The 25,354-nt window shown below is 44.2% G+C and overlaps 2 protein-coding genes across 2 annotated transcripts in view; one reads left to right on the top strand and one right to left on the bottom strand.

Annotated features, from left to right (window-relative positions):
- The first annotated feature begins 220 nt into the window (after positions 1-220).
- MESD (mesoderm development LRP chaperone) lies at positions 221-6,285 on the top strand. The gene is made up of 3 exons (XM_041419042.1): positions 221-601; positions 4,967-5,199; positions 5,875-6,285. Exons 1-3 carry the CDS (start codon positions 407-409, stop codon positions 6,137-6,139), a joined length of 693 nt encoding a protein of 230 aa, XP_041274976.1. The 5' UTR covers positions 221-406; the 3' UTR covers positions 6,140-6,285.
- A 10,465-nt stretch (positions 6,286-16,750) lies between these two features.
- Positions 16,751-25,354, bottom strand: part of LOC121343663 (cell migration inducing hyaluronidase 1) — a 45,568-nt gene continuing 36,964 nt past the window's right edge. The window contains exons 18-28 of the mRNA XM_041419039.1: positions 25,260-25,295; positions 25,022-25,177; positions 23,401-23,581; positions 21,976-22,191; positions 20,842-21,053; positions 20,204-20,389; positions 19,294-19,498; positions 18,467-18,553; positions 18,000-18,157; positions 17,530-17,630; positions 16,751-16,906 (exon numbers count right to left, since the gene is read on the bottom strand). Of these exons, the coding sequence (XP_041274973.1) occupies positions 16,779-16,906; positions 17,530-17,630; positions 18,000-18,157; positions 18,467-18,553; positions 19,294-19,498; positions 20,204-20,389; positions 20,842-21,053; positions 21,976-22,191; positions 23,401-23,581; positions 25,022-25,177; positions 25,260-25,295 (1,666 nt within the window). The 3' untranslated portion in view covers positions 16,751-16,778. The remainder of the gene's footprint in view (positions 16,907-17,529; positions 17,631-17,999; positions 18,158-18,466; positions 18,554-19,293; positions 19,499-20,203; positions 20,390-20,841; positions 21,054-21,975; positions 22,192-23,400; positions 23,582-25,021; positions 25,178-25,259; positions 25,296-25,354) is intronic.

The following is a 25,354-nucleotide window of genomic DNA, read 5'->3' on the forward strand; positions in this document are numbered from 1 at the left end:
CGCTCCGGGACCCGGCCCGGGCCGCGCCCAGCCCGGCCCGATCCGCCCGGCCAGCTCCGCCTCCCGGCCCGATCCATCCCGTCCCGCTGCCTTCCAGCTCCGCCTCCCGGCCTCAGCCACCCGTCCCGCTGCCCCTCCAGCCCCGGCCTCCGGCCCGATCCATCCCGTCCCGCTGCCTTCCAGCTCCGCCTCCCGGCCTCAGCCACCCGTCCCGATCCATCCCGTCCCGCTGCCTTCCAGCTCCGCCTCCCGGCTCGATCCATCCCGTCCCGCTGCCCGTCCAGCTCCGCCTCCCGGCTCGATCCATCCCGTCCCGCTGCCCGTCCAGCTCCGCCTCCCGGCCCCATCCGTCCCTTCCCGCTGCCTTCCAGCTCCTCCTCCCGGCCCGGCCGCGCTGCCCCCGCCCATGAGGCGGCCGGGGCCGCCTTCCCGAGGGCGGCAGAAGATGGCGGCGGCCGCGGGCTGGGTGCTGCTGGCCCTGGCGCTATGTCTGAGCGCGGCGGCCGCGACCGGCGGCTCCGAGGGGAAGCGGCCGCCCAAGAAGAAGGACATTCGGGACTACAACGACGCGGACATGGCCCGGCTGCTGGAGCAGTGGGAGGTGCGGCAGGCGCCGGGGCCGGCGGTGTCCGCCCGCACCACGCGGAGGGAGCGCCGCGGCTGCCGGGGGCGGCGGGGCCGGGCCGGGCCGGGGCAGCTCGGCGGGGCAGCGGCCGCTCTGCCCGGTCCCGGGCAAGGGGGAATCCCCGGGCCTGGTCGGGACCGGGAGGGAGGGATCCCCTGGCCTTGTGGAGGGTGGCCGGTGCCGTGTTCCTTCCTCCGAGGCTCTGGGTCCGTGTGTGGGGGTTTCAAAGCGGGGCGAGCGGCCCTCAGCCTGCCCTGCCCGGCTGGCCCTGTCCCGCCTTCCCAGAGCCCCAGCACCCAGCCCGGTGCTCGGTGCCTGCCAGCCTCCTCTGGCTGAAAAGTCTGATTTTTTCGAAGTATTAAGCGATACACATTGTGTGACCGAGGGGCGGATACAGAAGGAATATTAATTTCACGTTTACAGGGTAGATACGTTGTTTTGGTTTGGTGTTTCTTTTCTATCTTTCCTCATAGTAACAACTTCCAATTCCAGCTCTCTCTCGTCGCCTTCATCCTTATCAGCCCGCTGCCTTAACTTTCCTTGGCGGTTTCCCATAACTCTCTTCTCCTTGTGGTTGTCATGCCACTGTTAGGTTCTTTTCACTCTGTTATGTTCTCTCATCTTCTGATGAATGCCAGAGCACTCCTTACTGTCATTTATTCTTTCCCATGAGGTTTTTTTTTCTGGAATATTTTGCAAAAAACCCTGAAAGAAATAATAGAAAACTTATGTTTTATGTAACACCAGTTGCACCTGTAGGCCAAGGTGGAAAAGTGTTTTATGTGTGAATTTATAGAATTATATAGATAAAGTAACAGGAAGTATGGATGCCTGCCTTGGTCCTGGTTGGCAGGTCATGGACTTGTTCATTTCATGGGTTGTTACTCCATATATCCCTTTAGGAAGGGAGGTTCTTAGAAAATTGAGTTAAAATTTTAAATAAAATTAATAAAAGGCTCAAAGTTCACTTTTCTGTTAGTGGTATCAGCCAAGGACCCAGCAGGCCCAGCTTCCAAAAAATCAAGGTTTAATATTGTTTAACTTGAACCAAATTTGGCCTTGTAGCAAAAAAAAACCTTAAAAGGTTTGAGCATCTCTTTAAGGAGATGGCTGAAGGGGAGACTCAAGTTAATGCTGCTGTAACTCTTGGCTGTATATTCTGCTGCAGCCCTAGTGGGCAGGTCAGGAGGCTCTGGAGGGTTTTTCCTTTTCAGCTGGAGCAGGTCCCTGATCCAGGTCACAGTGTGCTGCACAAGTGGCAGAGCAGCTGGGCAGTCACTGCTGGGGCTGGGGGTGTCCCTGGGGAGAGGCACACAGAGCACAGCAGGGACCCAGGCAGGCCTCAGCTGCTGGGGCTTGTTTGGTCTCCTGGGATGGTCAGCTGCAGGGCTTTTTGCCTGGTGGGAGTCAGGACATGCAGGGAACATGAAAGGCTTGAGGGGGTGGTGGAGCAGAAGAAAGGGCATGAGTGCACTTGATGGAGTGGGATGAGAAACAAAGGGGCCACTGTGAATTTGGGTAAGAGCAGGAACTGTGCTTGGGAATGAGGGACACAGGGCATAGAGCTGTACAGAATCAAATGTCATTACTGTCAACTGAATGAAATTACTCCAAAGATTTTTTTATTGCCCTAGCAATTAGTCTAAAACCATTGGAGGATGGTGGTTATGACATGCTTGGTTCAGCCACAAGCCTGAGTGTGTGGCTCCAGCAGCTTTCCCGGCAGGAGCAGCCACCTCTCTGCTGCCCCTTGCACCATGTGCATGACTGCCTCCTGCTCCAGGAGAGTGATCTGGTGGAAAACAAGGATGGGCAAAGAGGCAGAGGTGCTTCAGCAGCTCAGTTGCACAGCTAGAGCTTGGAGGAAGCCACTGAGGGATTTTCCTCATGGAAAGGGATTCTCCTGAAGCCTGGAGTCCTGGGGAGCTGGACACAGGACTGAGAATCTGGGCTGGAGGACTCTTAGTTATTGAAATGTCAAGTGCTTTAAATAGTTCATTACTGGTACAAGCTCAGAGTTTCTCAGGCTTTACTCTGATCACTGAACAGGCAAAGCAATTAAGTGAGATATATTACTAATGTTTTTAAAAATCAAAATGCAGTGCATTTGAGAAATTTCTGAAAATGGGAGCTGAGGGGAGGAGCAAGTGAAGGAATATGCAGTTTTTCCCGTATCTATGTAATGCTTTTCCTCTGGAACCTCATGTTACTGTTTAAGTGAGTGAGTCTGTGTCCTGGGGTGACTTGATGATGCTGACTTGTATCCCCATTCATCTGTTTAGCCCAGAAATAAGTTTTGCACCCTTAAAACTAGGTCTGAGAGTGAAGGGGCGGGGGGGGGGGGGGGGTGGAGAAGGAGAAGCAGGGAAATGTCTGAGGCAGCTGGATTCAAAAACACAAGAGCTTCAGCCTTCCTTCTCACAGACTCTGCTGTCTGCAGCACGGACAGCAGGAGAGAGCTCTCCTTTGCTTTCAGTTTTTAGCTAGCTGAGGCAGAGAAGTTCCCTGGACTTTTCTTTTTCTTCAAACTGATTGGCCCTGCTCTGGACCAAAAACCCAGGAAAACACCGGGAGCTCACCCCTGTGGCTCACCAGGGCCTGGGACACTGCATTCCAGTGCAGGAGGGACTGATAAGAGACTGAGCAAGATGAGCCACACCCCACAAAAAGGACTTTCTGAATCTGCCATCTCTTCAGAACAGCAAGAGGTTTTATTGTTTAATATTATTTATTTTTTATGCTTGTGAGTACTTTGTTTCTTAAATAAATGGGTTTTTTCCACTTTTCTCCAAGGAAGTCTTTTCCCAAAACAGAAGAGCGAGGGGCCACTTGAATCTGCTTTCTAGAGGGACCCTTTTGGAAGTTTCCTCCCAAATTTGCCCGACACCAGGACAGTCTGCTAGACTATTCAAAGCAAAAGCTTCACTTTTCCTTCACTTTTTTCCTTTTAGATAGCTTTAAGCACAGCTGCATTACATTTTGTACAGGAAATAAGAAAATAAATGCCATTTAGGGGAGCTCTTGGCATCTTCTGATAACATTTCCACTCAAAGTGAAAGAATACAACTTCAGGAGCATTTAGATGAATAGTTAGGGAAAAATAGGTAATACATGTTAGTAGCTCATGTTGTCACTAAATCTAAAGTCAGTTTCTGTATTTCATACAAAGTATTTGGAAATGTTTCCTTCTGCCTTTTTGTTTCAAAACTGTGGAATAAGCTGGCTTTGCTCTAGTCAAACCAGACTTAAGCTTTGTTTGATTGTGGAGAATGTTTTTCAGTCAATCACATGAGATTTTGTATTTTCACTGTACCAATTTGACCATTCTCTGGCCTCCTGTATGATAATGTTCCCACTTAGTGAGGGCAGGGACTTTCTTGGGCTCTCCTTTCCTTCCAGTTCACTCATTTCACAAATTTCAAGGCGTGTGAACTACTTGAAGCACGTTTCAGACTTGCAGAATTGAAACAAAGACTTGATAAGGAAAGAAAGGATAAAATCTAAGCCTCCTACAGCTTCTGTTCTGTAGTGCATAAACTTTAAAGTTTACTGTTACAGAAATCAGGTACTGGCTTAATGTAAATTGTCACCATATTCAGCTCAAAGTTGTGAGCTGTTTTAAGGGCAGCAGTTTGATTGTGCCTTTCCAAATATTTAAATGGCTGTCAGCCTCAGCAGAGACATCAAGAGGTTAATTTTTTTCTTCTTTGTGGGAGTGATTTACTCTGGGTGATTATGTTGTCAGGCTGTGAGCTGCATCTGTGCATTTGAAAAGTCATGAAACCTTTAATCAGTCTTTCTGTGGCATAAGCACACAGAAGATCTGAATTATTGTGGGTTTAATTGTTTAAAGACACAAAGTAAGGGAACTTAAGTTTTCAAGCAATCACATGATTCCCAGAAGTGAGTTTTGACCTTTGAAAGCAGTATCAGATGAATGTTTTTTCATATATGTGTGTATGAGGCTTTTTATTGCAACTTTCCCATTTCATCTTGCATGCATAATAAATATTAGTGAAAGCACTTTATGAGTTTCATAGGTGGAATTGTATTGAATTAGCCTTAAGGCTGAAATATTTCTCAGTATGTGATGAGATTCCACCTGTCAATATGAAAATGTGCATCATTTTCAGGGAAGGGTTATAAATGGAAAGAGCACTCTTGGTGAAGTATCCTGAAACAACAGTCACTATTTCTTTTGGTGTCACAATCCCCATCATTCAGCTAAAAAATATTTTATCAAAGCACAATTATTCTCTAAACAAAGAGAAATTTAAAAAAAATCCAAAATATATTTGTGGAACAGCTGAGATTAAAGCTTCCTTGTCGTTTTCAAAACAGAAAGATGATGACATTGAAGAGGGAGATCTCCCTGAACACAAGAGGCCTCCAGCACCAATAGATTTCTCAAAAATAGATCCAGGCAAGCCTGAAAGCATCCTGAAGCTGACAAAGAAGGGGAAGACTTTGATGATGTTTGTCACAGTATCGGGAAATCCAACAGAAAAGGAGACAGAAGAAATCACCAGCTTGTGGCAGGGCAGCCTCTTCAACGCAAACTACGACGTGCAAAGGTGAGCTGTTGTGCACGAGTTCTTGCCATTGCAGAACCCTTTCTTTCTTCCTGAAAACCTTTTCAGCTGTTCTCCACCTCCATCATCCAGTACTATTTCTGTTTCTTTGTCAGTTGTGACAAAACTTGTGGTATGGTGCACAAACCTCTTCAAGCTTATGCACTATGTGTGTGTGTCTAGCCCCAGTTCTTTCTATCTCACTATGGTGCAGCTATTTATCAGTTCTAGCTGCAGTGGTTTGCCTCTATGTGCTTGATGGAAAACATCATCACACTCTGAAGACTTGTCACCACAAAGGACTTTTTGTTCCCCTGTTAAAAAATGTGACTCTTTCTCTGAGAGAGCATCATTTTGGAACAGAAGAATATTGTGCTCTTTTATTGAGGCTGAGAAGGGTTGCAGTAAGTGTATAAAGCAAATTTAATGCTCTTTAGTGGATTTTACAAGTGCCAAATTAGTTCTAAATTTGTTTCCTTATTCTTACTTCCTTGGTTACTTATTGATGGTACTTCATACATTTTATTCTTAAATGTCCTAGAATATTGTTTTCATGTCCCCATCCCCAGGAAACAGCTAGATCAGCTTCTTGCTCTTAAACATGTGCCTCAGGCATGGGGGCTCTGAGCAAATGTGTTTGCTCAGAGTTAACTGACAAAATTTGGATTTTTCCTCTAGGTTTATTGTTGGCTCCAATCGGGCCATCTTCATGCTGCGGGATGGTGGCTATGCCTGGGAGATCAAAGACTTCCTGGTCAATCAGGAAAGGTGTGCAGATGTTACTCTGGAAGGTCAGGTTTATCCTGGCAAAGGAGCAGACGGAAGTGAGAAAGTGAAAAACAAAACTAAACCTGAAAAAGCAAAGAAGAAAAAAGACACAGAGAAGAAATCGAACGGCATCAAAGAGGACAACCGAGCAACCAACCAGAGAGAGGAGCTATGACAGCCACGGTACCCAGACTGAATCCTGCTCTGCTGCTCCCTGAAGGGAATCTGCTGATGAGTCCTGGGTTTTGGGGAGGAAGGAAGCAGAGACTACTAAAGCTCAAATTTATGTTGAAATTCACCGGTTTACTCATTGCTGTTGACCATTTGTTTAGTTACAGGAAAGGTAATGCTTCATGCAGCAATTGACTGCTTTAGTTTGTAATTTTTTTATGCTTTTGTTGTTGTTTAAAAGTAGCTTACAAATCTGTGTGTCTAACATCACAAATTTAAGTGGAAAAGAAGAATTATGGTCTCAGAATACACTGATGTTCATCTGTAGCAGCTCTGTCCATCTTGGGTGTGCAAATAATAGATTCACAGCTGCTGAGAGCCAAGTGCAGTGTGAAAAGATTTCTCTTGGAAGATGGTTTGATAGACATGATTGGCACAAACTGCCCAAAGTAGCAAAGAATAGTGGCCAAAGATGCCTGAAATTAAAAGGTTTAGGACATGTTTGGTTAGACTGCCTGTTTCTTTAAAATAAACTCAACCCGTTGTGGCCCAGGAAATCTGTGCTTAGGAGTGTGATGGACGCTGGTAGGAGCTCTGCTCGTGCACTGCAGATCTGTACAGGAGGGACACTGTGCCCTGCAGAAGTGAATGGAATCGTAGCACCTGCACGAGCAGTGTCAGGGTGAAAAGTGAAGACAGATCCAGGGCACTCAAGGTTTCTCCTGCTGCTAAAGGATTGTGCCTGTGGAAGCACCTGTTCCTTGTGCTCTGTTACTCAGGCAGAGTGGTGGAAGGAAAAGCTTTTAACTCTGAAGTTAATTTGGTTTACTGATTTAATGGTTTCTTTAAATATTTGAAAAAGCACTAGTTACAGCACAGAGTTAAACTTTGAGTCAGACATATCACTTACTGACACTGATCTGATTAGATTTTGTTGGGTTTTTTTTTCTGGTACAGATTCCTGACTGACTTGGTTGATTGTAAATGAACATTTGATCCGAATACTATGAAGCTGTTCACATGGGAACCAACACTTTGTATAATTGGGGAGGTTTTCTTATTTTTCAGATTGTATTCAGTCAAATGCTTTGCTTAGAATTGTTTCCCTTCTGCCTTACTACCAGTTAGGGACAAAAGGCACCGAGTAGCGTGGTCCACATCATTTTACAGAGGATGAGCACAGCTCCAACTGTCTTCATTCAATACTGGTATGGTGTTACTTTTTTCTTTAAGGTGCTAAAATCCAAGTGTCTTGGATAAAAGGTCCTAATTGAACCATAATGGTTGATCTTGTGGAATACTTCAGTATCAAAAGTATGAAACTGTAACTGAGTCCTTGTTCTAAAATAAAAGATGTCACTAAACTTACTGCTTTGAAGAGTAGTAAAACCTTTTAAATAGATCTGCATTTGGTTATGTATTCAAGAGGCAGACTAACTCATCTTTGGTTTCTGTATGTTAGGACTAAATGATGTTGATGAAGGTTCCAGTTGATTCATTTTATTTAATTTTAATTATATTTGTATGAATTTAGATTAAAGAAACCTTTGCAGCTACACTTCATTAAACAGGCCTGTACCTGTTTGAGTGGAAAATTAAAATTTGTTTCTTCAGGATTAGCTATTACTTTTTATATTCTACTACTAGTGCAGATGTGCAGCGGAGTTGAGAAGAGTCTCAGTGGTACTTTGATAGTTGAGATGTGCAGTCCAATTTTGTGCACAACTAATTTATCATTTGGTCACATATTCTAGGTTAGCACCACCCTTTGTAAACAATATTGCTTCTCATCTCAAGGGAAGAACAGAGGTCAGATGAAACTATAAAAATGAAATATTAATGAGTTTTTGCTTTTCAAAGTTATGGTATAGAGGTGACAATTCAGATTTTGATCAGAAAGACATGGAAGTGCAGTTTTGTATTCCTCCTAATGTTATTTCCTTTCTGATCAGGTTGGGTTGGAGACTGTTGGAGAAACAATTACTACACTATAGCTATAGCCCAACTTTTCAGTATAGATGCTTTAGTCATTCATAAATGTACATTTACAGTAGATTGGGTTTCCCCTTTGTAGTTAAAAGGAGCTTTATTGAAATTGAACCAGACAATTGACTCTTTTTTTTTTTTTTTTTTTGATTGGTTGGATGTTTCTGGGTCAGTTGCCCATGCCAAATGCAGGTGAGTCTTGTGCCACATAGCTTAATCACATTTCAAAGTGCTTGGGGTTTTTTTTGTGTTTGGGTTTTTTTAGGTTTTTAATCTGTGTGATGACTTGGCAGTTGCTTTTTGATATAAAACACAAAATGCTGCCTTCGCAAAATAAGGGTATTTTACTCTTCCATTTTTCTTCTCCCTTTTTCATGCTTTACACTAAACAAATACTGCAATATACCAGTAAGTGTAATATGGCAGTCTGGCAGGAGCTGCTTTACCCCAGCCAGTCTTTCTCTGCTATCACAATTCATTACTCAAGAATAACCTGAATTTTTTTGTTCCACATACAGGACATTGAGATACCTCCTTTAATTTCAACCAGAAGTGTGGTAGTTATAGCTCTTACTATTTCCTTTTTTTTCCCATCCTATACACAGGTACATGGAAAATCATCTGTTTTCATGACAGCAAAACATCTGCTGCCTTTCTCCTCTCAGCATAGTGGCTGCTCTGTTCTAGTGCTATAACTAACTTTTCTGAGCTACTGTTAAATTTTTTAACCCAGCTGTCCTACTCAGAAAAAAAGTTTGTCAGTGATGCTACACAGGATGTGGTTGCACTTTGTGAAAAATTTCTTATGGACAATCAACTTTTTATGTAATAAAATACTGGAGAAAATATCCTGAGTTTTGTTGATTCAGGTTTTTTCTTTGAACTCTTCTGCCACAAACTACTACAGGTTTTCTGATCTTAACTGAGAGTGGTCAAAGCATTTCTCTGAACAGTCAGGTCAGCCTTGACTTCCAAGAAAATATTTCTGTCACTGTTCCTGAACTCTCAATTTTGTCCCAAAAAGGAAATCATAAATTAAAACACCATTTACCTACTTTTATGTGATATTTGGCTACTGTTCTCGATGGCTTTCTGGTAAAGCTTATAAATTATTTCCATTCTTTTATCTGTGGCTCATTTCCTTTTTTAATCAGTGAGTAACACTGCCTTTTCCAGAGTTTTTTTTTTTTCTTTTAATTGCATCAGATATTTATAGAAATTCAAAGAACTTGTGCCTCAATAGAGGGGATGCCTCTGGTTTTAAAATGCTTAATTCATTGGTACTGTCATGTTTTTCTTTATTAAGATTGTCATCCTGCTAGGTCCATTGATACCCTACTATTTGATAATTCTTACTCTGGGATAAAATGAACTGTTTTTGAATATCACTATTTTTTATCTTTGATACTGTGCCCTTTTAACAGGACAAATCCCACTGAATTCAGGTAGTACCAAATTGCCAGAAAGGAAAAGAAGGAAAATCCCTCCACTTGGATTTTTGGATGATGGTAGTTTTTCTCCTGCAGTAGTCAGGTGGTGAAGGGGGTTGGACACCGTGGCTCTGGAGCAAGAGAGCTCTGTGCAGAGCAGTTTTTGATTAGCATTTAAAAAGCTGCTGTAACAACAATCAGGCATTGCACAGTGCCAGGCTTTAGCCAGGGACAGATGGAAAATGCTTTGTTCCTTTTTGGTGTGATGCTGCTTAACAGACCTGTGTTGATAGTGGCTGGGTTACCAGTGGCACTATATCAGTTGTCTCTGTGATAGGAAAGCCAGATCTGTTAGCCATCACTTAAATTAACAGTAATCATGGTAATAATTAATTCTTTTAAATTGGTGTTATATGTCCTTATTTTTATTACATAGACATTGGTATTTTGGGAGGGGAAAATGGGACAGTTAAAGGAGCTTCAGCCTCTTCCCTGTCTTATGGACAAAGGCTACAAATTCTCAGAAACAGAACCTTTTTTCTTTCTTATTCCAGAATTGTTGTGTCTCTCTTGCAGTGGGACAGAAGACACCCTTGTTTTTTATGGAAGAGCAACTGAAATGCTCTAATTCATGGAGTTTATAACCCAAACTTTTTTCCCTTAGATAATTTTTTGGTACCTCAAATAAACCCATGGGCCCATCTTTACTGCCTGTAACATCTGCTGCTTTTAAAGGTAATTATCAGTTGTGTCTGAGCAGAGGCTGGACTTTGCTGTTGGCACCCTGCCCACCAGTTCCGTGGGAGGCACTGACCATTAAATCATTAAATCATTAATATTTAAATTACCTCGGCTGCCTTAATTGGTGGCAGGGTTACATGTCATCAGGGCTGTGTGCATTGGAAAGAGGTGAACAGCAAGGCCCTGGAATTTGCTCGCAAGGTGCAAGGATTGAACAGCACCATGAAGTGACCTGGATGTTGCTGTTAAAGTTTTTTCTCTAGTGAGGAACATGAATAATTGTAGTACAAGGGTGTACTGAAAACAAGATCATGGTTGAGCACTTGCTGAGTCAATGTAAAAAGTAAGCAAAAAAGTTCAATAGGTGTATTTATGTGACCATTGATATTGCTTCTCAGATTCATGCCTGAAGGCCATCTTGTCTATTTGGCTTTTTTTTTTAACTTGTCCTTCCATTTCATTCAACTTCTTTTTGCAAAAAATTTAGAAATTTAGTCCGTTTTCATCCCCTCATCCAAAATGATATTTCAGAAGTGTCCAAAATAGTACATATTTGAAATCACATGAGACTTTTACATGAGTATTTTATTATTCATCCTGCCAGCTGTATCCACAGCCATACCCTGTGCCTTGCCAGCCCTTGACAGTCAGCTGCTGTCTTTCAGGTGCTGTACAGCATGTTAATCACTGTGTGGACTTTAGATAATTGCACTTGTAATAGGATGCAGTTGCCAGGACCTTAATGGAAGCACAGACATGGAAATGATTTGGCATTTAAGACAGCAGTTGAGTACAAGATCTTGAAAAAACAACCGTCTTGCCTTTAATGTGGGTACCAGGTAGTTTGTTGTGAACTAATGAGCTGTATAGCCTAATGAGGGCAAGACCACTTTCCTTTTTATCACCACTCCTCTCAGTTTCTGTTCCCACATAACATCACCATTTAAGCCACATCGCCCAGTGCTCAGATAATCCAACTAAGGCCTGAAATTATTTCACCCATGTTGTTATTTCTGGCAGTAGTGATAAGCCAGGACAGCCTCACTTCCTGGGATGAGAAAATCAACTTTAGATTTGTAATCAGAGCAGTCTGTGTCCAAGAGACGGAGCTGTAGCACTGGAGCTTTCTACAGGAAAGCAGAAATAAACGAGCTGCATTCATTTCCTTAGGTGCTGCTATCAGCTGGCAGGCCCTCTGCTTTCAGGTGAGGTATCTGTGCTTTAAGAAACATTATCCTGTACTACTCATCCTGCACTAACACAGGAGAGGAGATGGGGTTATGGTGGGGCTGGTAGTTTCGTTGTGATCTCACATTACACCCTCTGGCAAAGGAAGAGGGAGAAATATTTGTCGGGGGCTCTCTCCTGTTGAATCCCGTCACTGTTCCCTTGTCACAGGCCCCTTTCCATGTCCTGACAGTGCTGAGCCGCTCCAGCTGAGCCTTGCACTCTGAAATTGCAGACAGATCCGTCTGCAGAGCGCTGCAGCTCTCGCTGGGGTTTTGTTGTTAGTGTTACTGTGTTAGTGTTGTTAGTGAGTGTACTGGCTGGGCTCGGCTCCACGCTGAGGGAGCAGCACAGCGAGCAGCTCCTGCAGGGGTTCTGCGAAGGAACAAGGGTGTGGCTGCAGCCCTGGTTTGTGCACATCCCTCTCCCATCCTTTGCTCAGAAGGGGAGTGGCAGAACAGCCCCTGAGAGAGCTGCGGGATCGCCCTTGCAGGCTGAGAAAGCCGGGGCTCACCGCAGCGGCCTCAGCGTCTGCACGGGTGATGGCGGCTGCTGCCAAGGCCGCAAGCGCTGCTCGAACAGCGCTGAGCCTGGGGACACGGACAGACAGAGCGCCCTGTGCCCCACGGGGCTGCGGAGAATAAAAACTCTGGGAGGCAGCGGAGGGAGCCTCCCTACACCTCGCAGCTGGCAGCAGGAGCTGGGACAGCTCCCTTGGGAACTTGATGCCCGGGAGAGACTCGCAGGAATTTCACGGCTCGGTCGGGAAGGGAGCGCCGGGAGCCGAGCCCGGCCGGGGCCGCGAGAGGGCGCCCGCGGACAGGGAACGGCCTGCTCCGGGGAAAAATATATATAATATAATATAATATAATTAATATAATATAATATAATATAATATAATATAATATAATATAATATAATATAATATAATATAATATAATATAATATAATATAATATAATATAATATAAATAATATAATGTAATGTAATGTAATTAATATATAATGTTATAATATATCTATTATAATGTTATTATATATATTATAACATTATATATAATATAATATATTATATTATATATAATGTTATATACTATACTATACTATAATATAACATTATATTATATTATATTATATTATACATATAGAATAAACTATAATACGTTATAATGCGGCATTTCTGATCACTGGACTTTGGAATGCTTGGTTATGATGGTTAGACTCAATAACCTTAGGGGTCTTTTCCAAGATAAACGATTCCATTCTCTTCTAGTCTATAATAGTCTTTTAATATTTATATTATCTTTGTAATATACAATCTAAATATTAAATCATGTTATGTTTTATGAAATATATTAAGTTATACTGTATTTTTATGCTTTTCAATCTTAGGTAACAGATCCGCTCAGCCATCCCAAATACACAGGTACACATGCACACACACACAGGGCAGCAGTGGCACAGCACTGATGGCAGGAGTTGAAGTGCAGGGGGAACCCTCTTCACATCTCCCTTTGAGCCCCTCGAGCTGGGTGCATTTCCATTTTCCTGTCCTGTCACCCCATAGTGCCCCACCTGCCCCAAATACAGGCCTTTCCCATGGCTGTGATATCCCCCTTCCCATCCCCATCTCCTTCCCTTCCTGTCCGCCTCTCTCAGATCCTGCAGCTGTGACCAGGCAGTGAAAGGTGCTCTGGTCTGTGTGGAACAGCCAGCAAATGCAGACAGAGACTGCTTGGCCCCTTGGCTTTTCTCTTTTGAAATAAGTAGGGAGACAAAAATAAAATAAGAAATTTGCACTGAATATTTATTTTGATAAACATTGTGTACTCCAAACAACTACGTGTTATTTCAGTTGTAAGCCACAATCTTTTGGAAACGACGTCCCAAGAGCTCTTGTCATCATAAACCCGACAGTCAATGCACCACCACGGTCTGTGGACGTAGAGAGCTTTCAAGTGCAAAGCAGATTATCAGAAAAGACACATTGCCAACCTCCTTAACAAACTGGACAATGCTCAACTCCAGTAAAAATGCTTCATATGTCTGCAATTTAGTTGTCTTAGTGCCATTGTAATAAATTAATAGAAAATATATCTTTTTTTTCATTGGAAAGTCTATAAGAAAATGTACAAACATCTAACTCCGAAAAAGGACCAGCTGTTTCGGCGACAGGTAAAACAAGCAGTTGAACAGAGGCAATAAAACCCAAACACCCGAACAAACAAAGAGACAAACAAACAAAATGCAACCAAAAAACCCCCACTCCACCAATGGCAACTGTGTAGGCAAACATGGAAACATCTGCAGGAATCAAACCTTGCAGAGAGGGTCACTGCAGCTCATGAGGACAGAGGACGAGCAGTTGGGGAATTCACTGGTCAGAGTGAGTGAAAAGAGTTTCTAGAACAATCAGAGGCTGAACAGGAATCACTTGGCACAGGGCTCTTGCTGACTGGAGATGGCAGCAGGCTCCATTCTGCCTCCAGAGGACACAGGATGGCTCCAGGCCGTGCAGGTCACCAGGAGCATTTCCCTGCACACAGCCACGATGCTCTGCTGCCCCTCGGGCTGGCAGCCTGCAGTGATTCCCTGCAGGTATTCACAGCAGGAGACCCTCCCCAGCTCCAAAACAGGCCCCATGTGCCAGGCTCAGCATCACAGGACAAGCTGCTTAAGTTTTCTCTCTTAATAAGGTGAGATCTTTTAAGAAAGGAAAAGAAAAAGGTTTTTTCCTAGAGCCAAGTCTTATCCTTTCACCCTGAGAATTCCCAAAACAGCAAAATCAGAAGCTACACTTCAGCACAAAGGCAATGTGCTCCTAGAAGCTGAACAAGGCAGTTTGGGGACAGACCCACCTGGTGGGGTGCTCCAGGGTGTTTACACTCTTAGAGGGAGCAGGAGAGGGGAAATGGCTGCGGCCAGTGGAGCACTGCAGAGGGCAACCCCGGCACTGGGGCTTGTACACAGCCAAATCCCACTCCAGGCACATCCCAAGCCTGGCTTTCCTGCCCACCATCTGCTACGTGCTCCTGGAGGAAATACTCCTGCTTTGGTCCATCTCCTGGAAGCAAATGTGTTCCACCAAAACTACTGCAATCAACAGCACTGGCTCAGGGCAGGGAAAAGGTTTAGACAACCCAAACTGACAGACCCAGGGGAATTCCTGTTAGTCTCTTCCCTTGGCTTCATGGATCTGGCACTGCTGTGGCCATCACAGGACATCAGATAAATGTTTTGGATGATCATGGTTGAAACACCAGTGAGACTGACTCTTTCATGGAATAATTTGTGAAATCCCCAAACTATCATAAGAATTTTGGGGGATAAACAACCCACCTTATTTGCCTTTTTTAAATGTTGCCCATTCACTCTGCAAACAGCACAAATGCCTAAGGAGCATAAGGAGCATTCATTACCAGACTCTTGTTGGGAAGCTGGGAGGGAATGCTTGGCTCTTTTTTTTTTTTTTTTTTTGTTAAATACAATACATGTGACATTCAGTGAATGCAAAACAATTTTGTAGCAAGTCTGAAAAGAACATTTCCAGTTTCAAAACCCAGGAGAGGCTTGAGTGGAATGTAACCTACAGTATATCTAAATTTTGTTCATGCTTGCTTTGACATTCAGAGCAACTTATCTAAACCAGTATCTGCACAGCCTTTGGAATGACAAACAAAATCCTTTCTTTTTAGTCTAACTTCAAGGTAACATTTTTTATACTGTGGGGAAAAAGAAAAACCTAATTAACAAACAAAGTAGCCATCAGCAATTGGAATAATTTATGTGGCAGTGGGGACAGGCAGAGATAAAGTGGGGAAATAAACCCAAGTCTTACTGGCAAGATTGACATTTTTTAAAAGCTTGTCATGATGTCTTTCACACTTCCCCCCTGCCCTCAGATTTCTTAGAACAGCCACAGCCTCCAGAAATGCCTGTGTGGTATTTTGGAGCAACTGACAGAAATATCACTGAACACTAGAAATGCTTTCAGTGTTTTACAAGGTAATGTTAACATCCCACCTTCAAGAGATGCCCCTGTAAAGTCCTGATCCGCTCTGATCTGCCATCATTACCCAGGTCTTCGTTAGAAGCAGAGGGAAAGGAGGTACAAGACATCCAACTAGTTCATTGGGATTCCCACCTTAATTCTTCAGCCTCCTGGAAAGACCTCAACCAGTTCTCATGTAACTCTTACAGGAGGACCAAGACATAATATCTTTAGCCTGAAGACAGGATCAGAAAGCAACACACAGCAGAGCAGTCTGATCCTGTTCCCCCTGATGTCCTGGGAAAGGTGAGGGCAGCTCACCCTATTTGATGCTGAATAAGGTAAGTCCCAGTATTCCCAATCAAAAATTTGAGGCCCTGAACTGGGATGGCATTAGCTGGCAATCATAAACTGATTCTGCATGTCATTATACAGAGGGAAAGGCTGAATGGGAAAGGCTGAGAAAATACATGCGCTAATTGACATTGCTCTCCTTCTAGCCTGCAGCTGCTTGTTGAAGGAAAATTTCCTGTTTGCACAGCCACTATTAAAACTCCTTGATCCATAGGAAAAACGTGGTTTTCTGAGGAAGCAGGAATAGGTGGTTCCATCAGTCTCTGCTGGCATGTTTTGTCCACTCCTTCTGTCATTTCTTCCCCAACTATGTGCCGTGGGCTGCATGTACAACACACACCCCAAAGAGCTTGACCAAACCTCACAGAAGTTTTAGGGGAAATGCTTACTGTCCAGTTACACTTCCCAGCACCCAGGAAATCACTCAAATCCACTCTTTCTCCACCAGATTGTCAACCAGTCTTTGAACTGGCATTCCAGTCTGCGTGAGCAGCTAGTTACACTACGGAAAAGGAAAAGTCACCTTAGAGGATGGTGGAAGCAACAATCCTTGACGGTCTTCAGACCAAGAGCTCCCCTTCACGAGGCAGCACGAACACCAGTGTGTCCCAGGAGCGCTGGCAGAAGCAGCGCCTGCAGAAACAGCCCAGGCCTTGCTCGGTGCCGCCAGAGCGGCCTCAGCGCCCGAGCCGGCCCGGCCCGGCGGCCCCGAGCACAGCTCCACTCTCACGTGTGGCCCCTCCAGCTACTTACAGTGAGATTTCCTTTTGAACAGCAACAACAACAACAAAATGCTACGCCGGTGGCGCGGGCGGGTGAGGCCTGCGCAGAGCGGTCAGTAGTCCGACCGTCCGTCCGTTTGTCCGTCCATCCCACGGGGTGGTGCTGGCGGCCAGCAGGCACAGCAGGGTGCCCTCACAACTTCATTTTCTTCACCACAGGAATTGGCAGTGCTTGGTAGATTTTGGCCGAGTCCTCGTTCGTGACCAGCTTCACCCAGACGGGGCGGAAGCTGCCTTTGAAGCCGACAAAAGCCATTTTTTCTGCAAATCAGAGCAAATGTGTTTGGAGTGTGCCAGGACTGCGCCAGAAACCCACCTGTGTGCATGGCTACACCTCATGGCTGGAGGGCTGCAGGTGCACAAGAGCCATGTGTGCAACATGCACACACACAGATGGAATCATGCCAAAAGCTGGCAGAGCTGATTGCAGCAATGTGCATGTGGAGCTGTATTCTAATGCAGTATGTGATGCTCTGAAATCAACATGCTTTGTGCCATCAAGTCAGAATGTTTCAAGAGAAAACCAGCTAAAAACAAGTATAGACAAATAAAAAATCCTGGTTTGGGGCATTTAGTGGGTAAAAAGGCTCAATATTTCTATTATTAAAAAGTCTTTTCATCTAAGCTTAATCTGGAAAATCAAATCTCCTGAATTATTTACTTCAAAGAAGAATGGTCAGTGTGTTTTTTCTATTTACAGTTTTAAACTGAGCATGTTACCCAAAGCTGCAGTGGATACAACCTTCCTGAATAAATACATTACTGGTTCCAGGATGTTTGAGCACATGCTGATAGAAACAAGCAAGGCGAAGTTCAGAAGCAGAAAAAATATCCCTTTACTAGAATAATGGGAGGTTAGAAATTAGTTTTTAAAAACTGGTTACCTTTTAACCTAAAACCCTTTCCTGCTCCAAGTTTCTCCAGTACTTTAGTCCATGGTCCTCTTGAAATGAATCTTCCTTTAGATGTCACCAGCACTATGGAGCTGAAGGAAACAAAGAGGTGTGTAAATGGGTGAAAAGTCAGAGCACTTTCCTCCCTGGTTTGTGAATTTAAGTCTGCAGTTTGTCTATAACCCACAACATAAATGTAGCTCTGCAGTTTATTAATCACATGCAGCCCTGCACAGTATCTGGGGCTCAATCAGTCCCTGAATCAGAGTGTGCATTCTGCTGCTGCCTGCATGCCCTGCACACATTTGGGCTCTTTTGGAGTCATCAGGCACAAAAATACATTGGGTATATTGTTCTGCTGTTGGGTGTCTGGCCCATGTTGGGTGATAAAATCCAAGAAAAAGATGAGTGTTATGCATTCTTGTACATTCCGCCTTAGTGAGAACAGATTATTTACTCACTGATCTTTGATGTTGTTGACATAATTCTCTATCTGTGCTGGGATTCCTTGTAGAATGGAGTTTTTGAATGTTACTCGATCAACAACTTTTCCATGGTGTCCATCAATCACAACCAGCTGGATGCCCTCTTCAGTGAGGAAAAACCTGACACCATCAACCTGGGTAGGGGGAAAAACATTCTTCATCTCTCACAGTAACACAATTGCAAACAACCACCTATAAGGAGCACTGATAGTCTTGAGTCACGGGACTGCTGTTTGCTTCAAAGGGCAGAATTCCAGGTCTCTGAGATCCTACTATCCTGCCTATCAGGACAAGATACTGCCCTTTTTTTTTCCCCCAAAATACAAAGCAGAAATGACCCAAATTTAACTCTCCATGGTAACTTTGTAATCAAGTTTTCCATGAAGATAAAGCAAGTGGTGTAGAATTGCATCCCATTAAGTTCATTGAGAGGATTTGCTCACCTCAATGTATGCAAAGTCATCCTTCAGGTGGAAGTACTGTTTCTTGTACGTCTCTATTTTCACTTCAATTAGGTGGTCCTTGGTCTTCTGTTTGCAAAACAAAAAACCCCAGATTTTCTAGTGAGAATGTCCATTACCTGAATGCTGCATCTTCACTGAAAACATTTCAAACCCTGAAATTCAATCAACAAGGAAGCTACCTAATAACCACTGACCTGCCAAATTAAATTCCTTATGAAACTGGGCACAATGGTAACCTCTCTGCTCATCCTGTCACCAGTTAAGCTGTTTCACTGAATGGCAGAGTGATTCTTACTTTGCAGAACTGACACATAATTCTCCAAGGCTTTGCTGTGTATTCCTGTTTCAAGGGCGATGAGTGAAAAAACCCAAATAACAGATAAATACCCCAATTCCTCCCCCAGAACCAGACTGCATACTGGAGATTGTGTTATGCATTATATAAATGACAATAATTCAACTCTACTATTCAGTCCTCTGTCACTGCTGTCCTTACAGCCTGGAGGAGCTGGAGGCTTCAAAATCACATCCACTGGACCAACCTGTCTCCAGCTCATCAGTTTTCACCCTGTGCTTTCAAGAACAGCACGTCACATCAGAGCCCCAAAAGAACAAGTATACAGCTTGCAATGGCTCTCCATACATTCCAAGAATCTGTTTCATATTATTTCACCTGCCTGAACCATTTCAGAAAATCAGGCACAGCATATGCTGACCCTAGCACAAAGTTTTTCTCTATCTGTGGGCTCAATATGTGCCAGATTTACGTGAGCAATGATTCTGTGATAAGAAAGCAGCTGCTTTACCAGTTGGGCACTGGAGAGCTTCTTTGGCATTGGCACTTCCACTATTGGTGTCTCAATGTACTTGGGGTAGGCTGTGGCTTCACAGTCGCTGACACCAGCTGTCTTTGGGATCACAGCTTTGATTCTTATTCTCTCACAGCCCTTTACAGAGCAGAAAGCAAACTTCTCCTTCTCATTTTGAGCTTTGAGTTTCAGAAACAGCAACCTGCAGGCAGGAAAAAAAAAATAAACAGCGTCCTTCAAACATTTTATGCAAAAACATACTGTTTTGGTGGTCTCTTTCCTACGGTTTACAATAATGTTCATTGCAGCCCTTGGCCCTGTGTTTTATAGTGCCCAACATCCCACATGCAAATAAAAGGAAACACTCATCCCAGAAATGGTTTAGGGAGTATTATGGAAAGTAAAACAGAGAAATCAGATAGCACCTGAACACCTTCTGAGCTCTATTCCATGGTGATACATATGTAGAAATACATGCTTTGTATTTTAGGTCTTTCTTTCTTTCCCATTATTTTAATCCTTTAAAACAACAGGCTTTGCACCTAATTCCTGTGCATCCTTGCCATGGTGTTTATAAATAGTTTTTGTTCAAAACAATAAGGGCTGTGCATGTCTTCAGTTAAGTTTTGTGGTCAGCACTTTGCTTTTGTCTTTCTCTTTTTTTTTCTTTTTTCCTTTTCTAATTTGTATTCACTTGGAAAGGCCTTTACCAGAGTAATTGGCAGTGCAGCAGAGGCTGTGAATGAGTGGCAGGCCTGGGAGTCCCAGGAAAATTAAACACTGGTCACATTCCCAGAAAACCTTCCTGGTTTGGTTGCAATCCCCGCTAGGGGCATGAGGCAAACAGCTCACAGCTCCAGCAGCATTCCCAAAGCAGTGTCCAAGGCAGCAAGGCCTGCTGTCTTACCCAGTGTCCTCATCCCAGTAGTAGTACCCTTTGGTGGGGTATCTGTGCTCCAGTTTCTCCATTTGGGAGGTTCTGTAGAAGGTGCCAGTTTTGTATGTTTTCTTCAAGAGACGGTTGTGGATGTCTGAGAGAATGGAAAATGTCGTCCCTTTAGGATAGCAAAACCCTACTTGGATCCAGTCATTCCTAAAAATAGCAAAGGACCACATTGTAACAAGTTATAGCATAACTATTCTTTTCCTGGGCATGCTAGAAGCCAAAGTAAATAATTTACAAAAAGTTTTTTCCTGTCCAGTTAAAATTTTCATGGTTTACAATGGATTAATGCAACATAAATTAGACATAACAACCATAGGTTAGTTAAGCAATTAGGGCAGATCTGCTCCTGACTTCTACACCTGTGATTTCCATGCACCAGGAATGAATTAGCTCTGAAGCTCCAAAAATGAACTGTGTTATCTTACAGAGCTTCCTGGGGGAGGAAACAGGAACCTGAGATGGCTCATGAAAAGATGAACTCAATGGACTTCCTGTAACAGGCATGTTCATTCTGGAAGAGCTCATGAGGTGATGACCTCACCCATTAAAAATGTGCAGTTACATGACTGTACTGGAATGCTGGGATTCAGTTCACTCACTTGTTGAAGTTGATGAGCCATATGGCCAGCTCTTCAGGGGCTGTCTTGTCCCAGTGGATGGTGTAGCCTTTCCTCAGAGTTACAACTGGCTGATACTGCTGGTAATGAGTGCTTTTGCTCAAAGCCCCTTCCAAGTAGAGTGGGTGATTGTGGTAGTCATTTTTTATTATTTTCATTTTCAGGTTGGCTGGCTTGTAGGCTTGGATGTACATCTAGATGGAAAAAAACCCCAACCAAACAAAAAAAAAGATCACCAAGGGTTTAATGAACTACAGTGAAAGGTTCAGATACTCAATAGATGTGAGCTGGAGCAAGTCCTGTGTGCTGGGCAGGAACCTGTGGGCTGTGCACTTATGTTCAATTTCTTAGGCTTCCATTTCAACAAAGCAAATGATTTTCAGGGGAAAAAAAAAAAAGGCTCATTTCCTCATCCACTGAGTTCAAGTGCATGTGCCAGAGGCTGCAGCAGGGCTGAGATATTCCACAGCATCCTGCAACCCTCAGCAGCAGGACAGTATCTACCTCAGACATCTGACTTGTGCTGAACAAGGATCCTTCTGTCTGGATTTCAGAAGCCTGAAACCCACTTCAGTGGTTAGAAATTGGCTGTAGGGGCACTACACACAAAAAACCCCAACTGTTGCAACACACAAGACAAAGCCAGGCCCTCTCAGCAGAGGAGAGTGAGGACTCTCATGGCAGCAGCACTCAGGGCTCCTGTGGTGGGAAGAATGGTTTGGTGGTCACACACAGGATGAAACACCATGAAAGCTGAAATCTAATTTCAACTCATCAGCACATTTCCCATAACACTGTGGGCAACACTTCCCTCCATAAATCAGGGAAAAAATAACTAGCTGACAGCCCATGGATTTATGAATATTAATCTGTGAATGCCCACGGAGCTCTCAGGAGGGTTGAGGCAGAAGTTGTTGGAGCTGTCAGCAGCCAAGGCCAAGGTTTCAGAAAATACACCACAGTATTTCTCATGTTCAAAGCCACCTGTGCAGACATGCTGATAAATAAACACTGAGCACTCTGAAGAAAGTCCATTTCTACAGGTCAAGCTTTAAAGTGCCAAGAAATTTTAAACAAACCAGAGTGATAATGACACTGCAAGGTGAGCAGCCTTACCTGTGCAAAGTGCCCGCTGCAGATGGAGCCTCTCCAGTCAGGCACGTCAATGCAGTCAGGGTGCTTGATTAACCAGTTGTCTTCTTTGATCAGGTATGAGCCTGGGTATTCTGACACAGAACCATCTACATCATGAAAAACTGATGTTTTGTCACCATCCATATCCAGATCATTGAACCACGGGCCAGGTTCTCCAAAGAAGACTCTTGAAGTAATCTTAACAAGATTGGAACAAATTACATCTCCAGAAAGGAATTCATCACATAGAGTACAAGAAAAGGATGCCCTTGGTCACTACAATGGCTCAAATTACCCATTTTCTGACTTAAAAGGTGTGTTTGACTTGTCAGGCAGAGCAGACACACATTTCCCTGCTGACCATGGGGGAAAGGCTAAAAAAAACCACAATTTCAGCCCCACCAGCAGGAAGGTTTGTCTTAAAATTCTGGAGGGAGGTTCAGGAGATGGGGTGATTTCACAAGAGCCACTTCACTCATTGTTCGCTAGCACAGTTTCAAAGTTCCAGGCCACATGAAGTCATACCAATGTGGGAAACAGTCAGCCCTGGGAAATGGCTGCTCAGGCAACTTCTGACTGATATTTTTATCCAACATAAATAAATGTCATGTTACCAGCCTGCCTTGTGCAACGTGAGAGTGACCAACCAACACTTTTAGGGGAATTTGCCTTTCCCATCATATTTGGCACTGGTCAGCACTTTTCATGACCTGTGAGAAAGCCTGCTAATTTTTTGAAAATTAGGCAACACAAATAATTTCAACCCAACCACTTTATCTATTTATTTGTTTGTAATGTTTGGCAGCTGGATTTAACAGCTGCTAAAGGTGAACCTCAGCGAAACAGCACGTATTCTTGTGGGTAAATACAAAAATAACTCAAAAGAACAGGCCCCAGGATGGGTTCAGACCAGCACCCAGAGGCTCATACTGCAATTCAAAATTTGGCAAACCCCTTTTGGCTGGACTCTGCTCTCATTTATGTCTGCAGAACTGGAGTCTGGAATTACCCTGGTGTGCAGGGCTGCAGAATTATCCTGCATCAGCTCAGTTTCACTGGCTGTTCCCCAAAATCAGTATTTTCTGCTTCTAGGTCAGTCAGGCCTTCCAGAACAGACTTCCTTCTGTTGCTTTAATATTATACCACTGTTGAAAATAAAAGGGGGCTGATTCTTCAGTTTCTGAGCCATACAGAAATGGAAATAATTTTGGGGTTTTTTTAACTGTTCCCTGCACCTGTTTTGCTGCAAACCTGACAGACAATTGGATCTTTTTGTCACTGCACCCATCACATTTCCTCTTTCTTTTCGCTGTTAGACTTCTGGCAAAGACAGCCAGCAAGCTTTGCTCCTTTTTGCCCACACCCCCATCTCCAAGGCACGGGGGCTGTCTGGGGAGGGTGACTCACGGGGACATCCTCGAAGCGGATGGCGGTGACGTTGTTGTTGGGGCAGCTCTGCCAGGCGTTGTTGAGGCGGAAGGCGAGGGCACTGGTGTGCCGCCCGTCCAGCGCCGCGAACTTGCGGAACGTGCAGTTCTGGACGTTGATGGGCCCGTCATAGAACTGAATCCCTCGGATGGGGAAATCCCTGAAATACAGACAGACTTGGTCATGGCACGTTAGCATCAGGAGGAGATGTATTCAAGACACGCACGGTCCCACAGCGCTTGTTTTGTGGCTGCTTTCACGTCTTGCAGGCCATAGGATGACTCCTAAGTTCCTGCTTTGGAAGAGAAGGGATTTCCCTTCTTCTCAGCTCTCTTATCCTTGCAAGTTCAGCTCAAGTTCTCTCATGCTGAACAGATCATCTTTATTTAGCCTGTACTTCTCCAGGGAAGGAAGTAACAGCAATGCCAAAGGACTGAGCTAAAGATGAATAAATTCGTGTTTGCCATCAGAAATGAGTTCTGCAGCAGTGAAACCTGAAACTCAGCAGAGATGTGCAGACTCCTTGGGCTGAGTAATGGCAGGGCTAAAAGAAGTCCCACCATATCTTTCAAAGGGATTTGGAGAGAAGCATTGCAAATCAACTGCAACAAAAAAATGTTTTTGAAAACAAGGAAAGGTCCTACAATCTACAGAGCTGTGAAGAGTTGACGGGGCAGATTAATTAATCTTTACCAGCCTTTTCTGATATTTGCTGCAAGGTAAAGAAGATACCATTTTCATACCAATTAAACTAACAAGATGCTTAAGGTCTTTAAGAGACTAAGATAAGATATTTCAAATTTCACTTATGATAAATTTGATCCCTTCCTCATATGATCCCTTAGAGAATTCCTGCCTGCTCCAGTGCATTTGTTCTGAGTTTCTGCATACAAATTCAAGATGAGATATGTCCACAGATATTACAAGAGTCATAGCAGAATGGGTTTTCATTATTGGTATAGTTTATAATAAGTCTCCAGCATCACTGCTGACAGCAAAATTGAGGCCTGCAATATGGCAGAAGAGCATCAGCTGAGCTGTTTGCTCACTATGGGGCTACTGTGAGAATAATTTTGGTTTTAGGAAGCAAAAGCATTGCACTTGCAAACCAATTGGTAGGACTGAGGTCTAGGAGGAGCCTACACATGATGTTCATTGGCCATTTCAAAACTCCTTAACAAAGGCATCAAAGTTCTTTGCAGGAGCAACAGTAACAGCAGCACTGAGCACACACATGAGCACATGCAAGCCTAGGAAGGGGCTTCTGTGAGCCTTCCTGGCAGCTGATGGAGCTCAGCTCATTGCTCAGCACTGCTGATCACACGGACAGAGATGCCCTGCTAGCACAGAGTGCTCTTGCTGTCCTCTCCTTGCAAAGGGGAGGGGGAAGGAAAGAGGAGCTTGATCTGTCTTGGCAGCCTGCAAGGATGTACCTGCCAGCAGCAGCTGCACAGTGAGGACTCTGGGACTGGGAAACATGAAATTAAATCCTTTCTGTGTAATGGTTATTAAACTGAACAGCGCTGAGGAAACCACACTGGGCTGGATTTGTGCTGGGAGTGGGAACTGTGAGTGCTTTGATGTGCTGAGCTGAACTTACGGGCCGATGGGCAGGGTCCTTCCCCGGTGATCCAGACCTCCAGGCCCCCAGATCTCATTGTCCATCGTCTCAGTGCCCAGGTTTCCACTCTCACCCACAAACAGGCTGTTCTTGATCTCCTGCTTGGAGCCGTCGTCATGAGGGAAGGTCCCGCCACTGAGAAGAAAGGGCTGGAGGTGAAAGGGCTGCTGACAGCCAGCCCCGTGCCCAGGCTGGCACACAGCCCTGCCACACTTACCTCGCCAAGGTCAGCCCAATGCCATTGTCAGCAAACCTGCCAAGAGAAGAGAGATGCTTCAGAAGAGATTCGGGGCTGCTTTGGTTCGTCATGTC

Source organism: Onychostruthus taczanowskii, unplaced genomic scaffold (assembly GCF_017590055.1).
Source record: "Onychostruthus taczanowskii isolate IOZ18803 unplaced genomic scaffold, ASM1759005v1 scaffold6, whole genome shotgun sequence".
NCBI lineage: Eukaryota > Metazoa > Chordata > Aves > Passeriformes > Passeridae > Onychostruthus > Onychostruthus taczanowskii.

What these genes read in the sequence shown, in the direction of transcription:
- MESD (XM_041419042.1), top strand. Translation starts at nt 407, where the DNA reads ATGAGGCGGCCGGGGCCGCCTTCCCGAGGGCGGCAGAAGATGGCGGCG. An exon ending in GGCTGCTGGAGCAGTGGGAG is followed by an intron (nt 602 to 4,966) that starts GTGCGGCAGGCG and finishes TTTTCAAAACAG; the next exon opens with AAAGATGATGACATTGAAGA. An exon ending in GCAAACTACGACGTGCAAAG is followed by an intron (nt 5,200 to 5,874) that starts GTGAGCTGTTGT and finishes TTTTTCCTCTAG; the next exon opens with GTTTATTGTTGGCTCCAATC.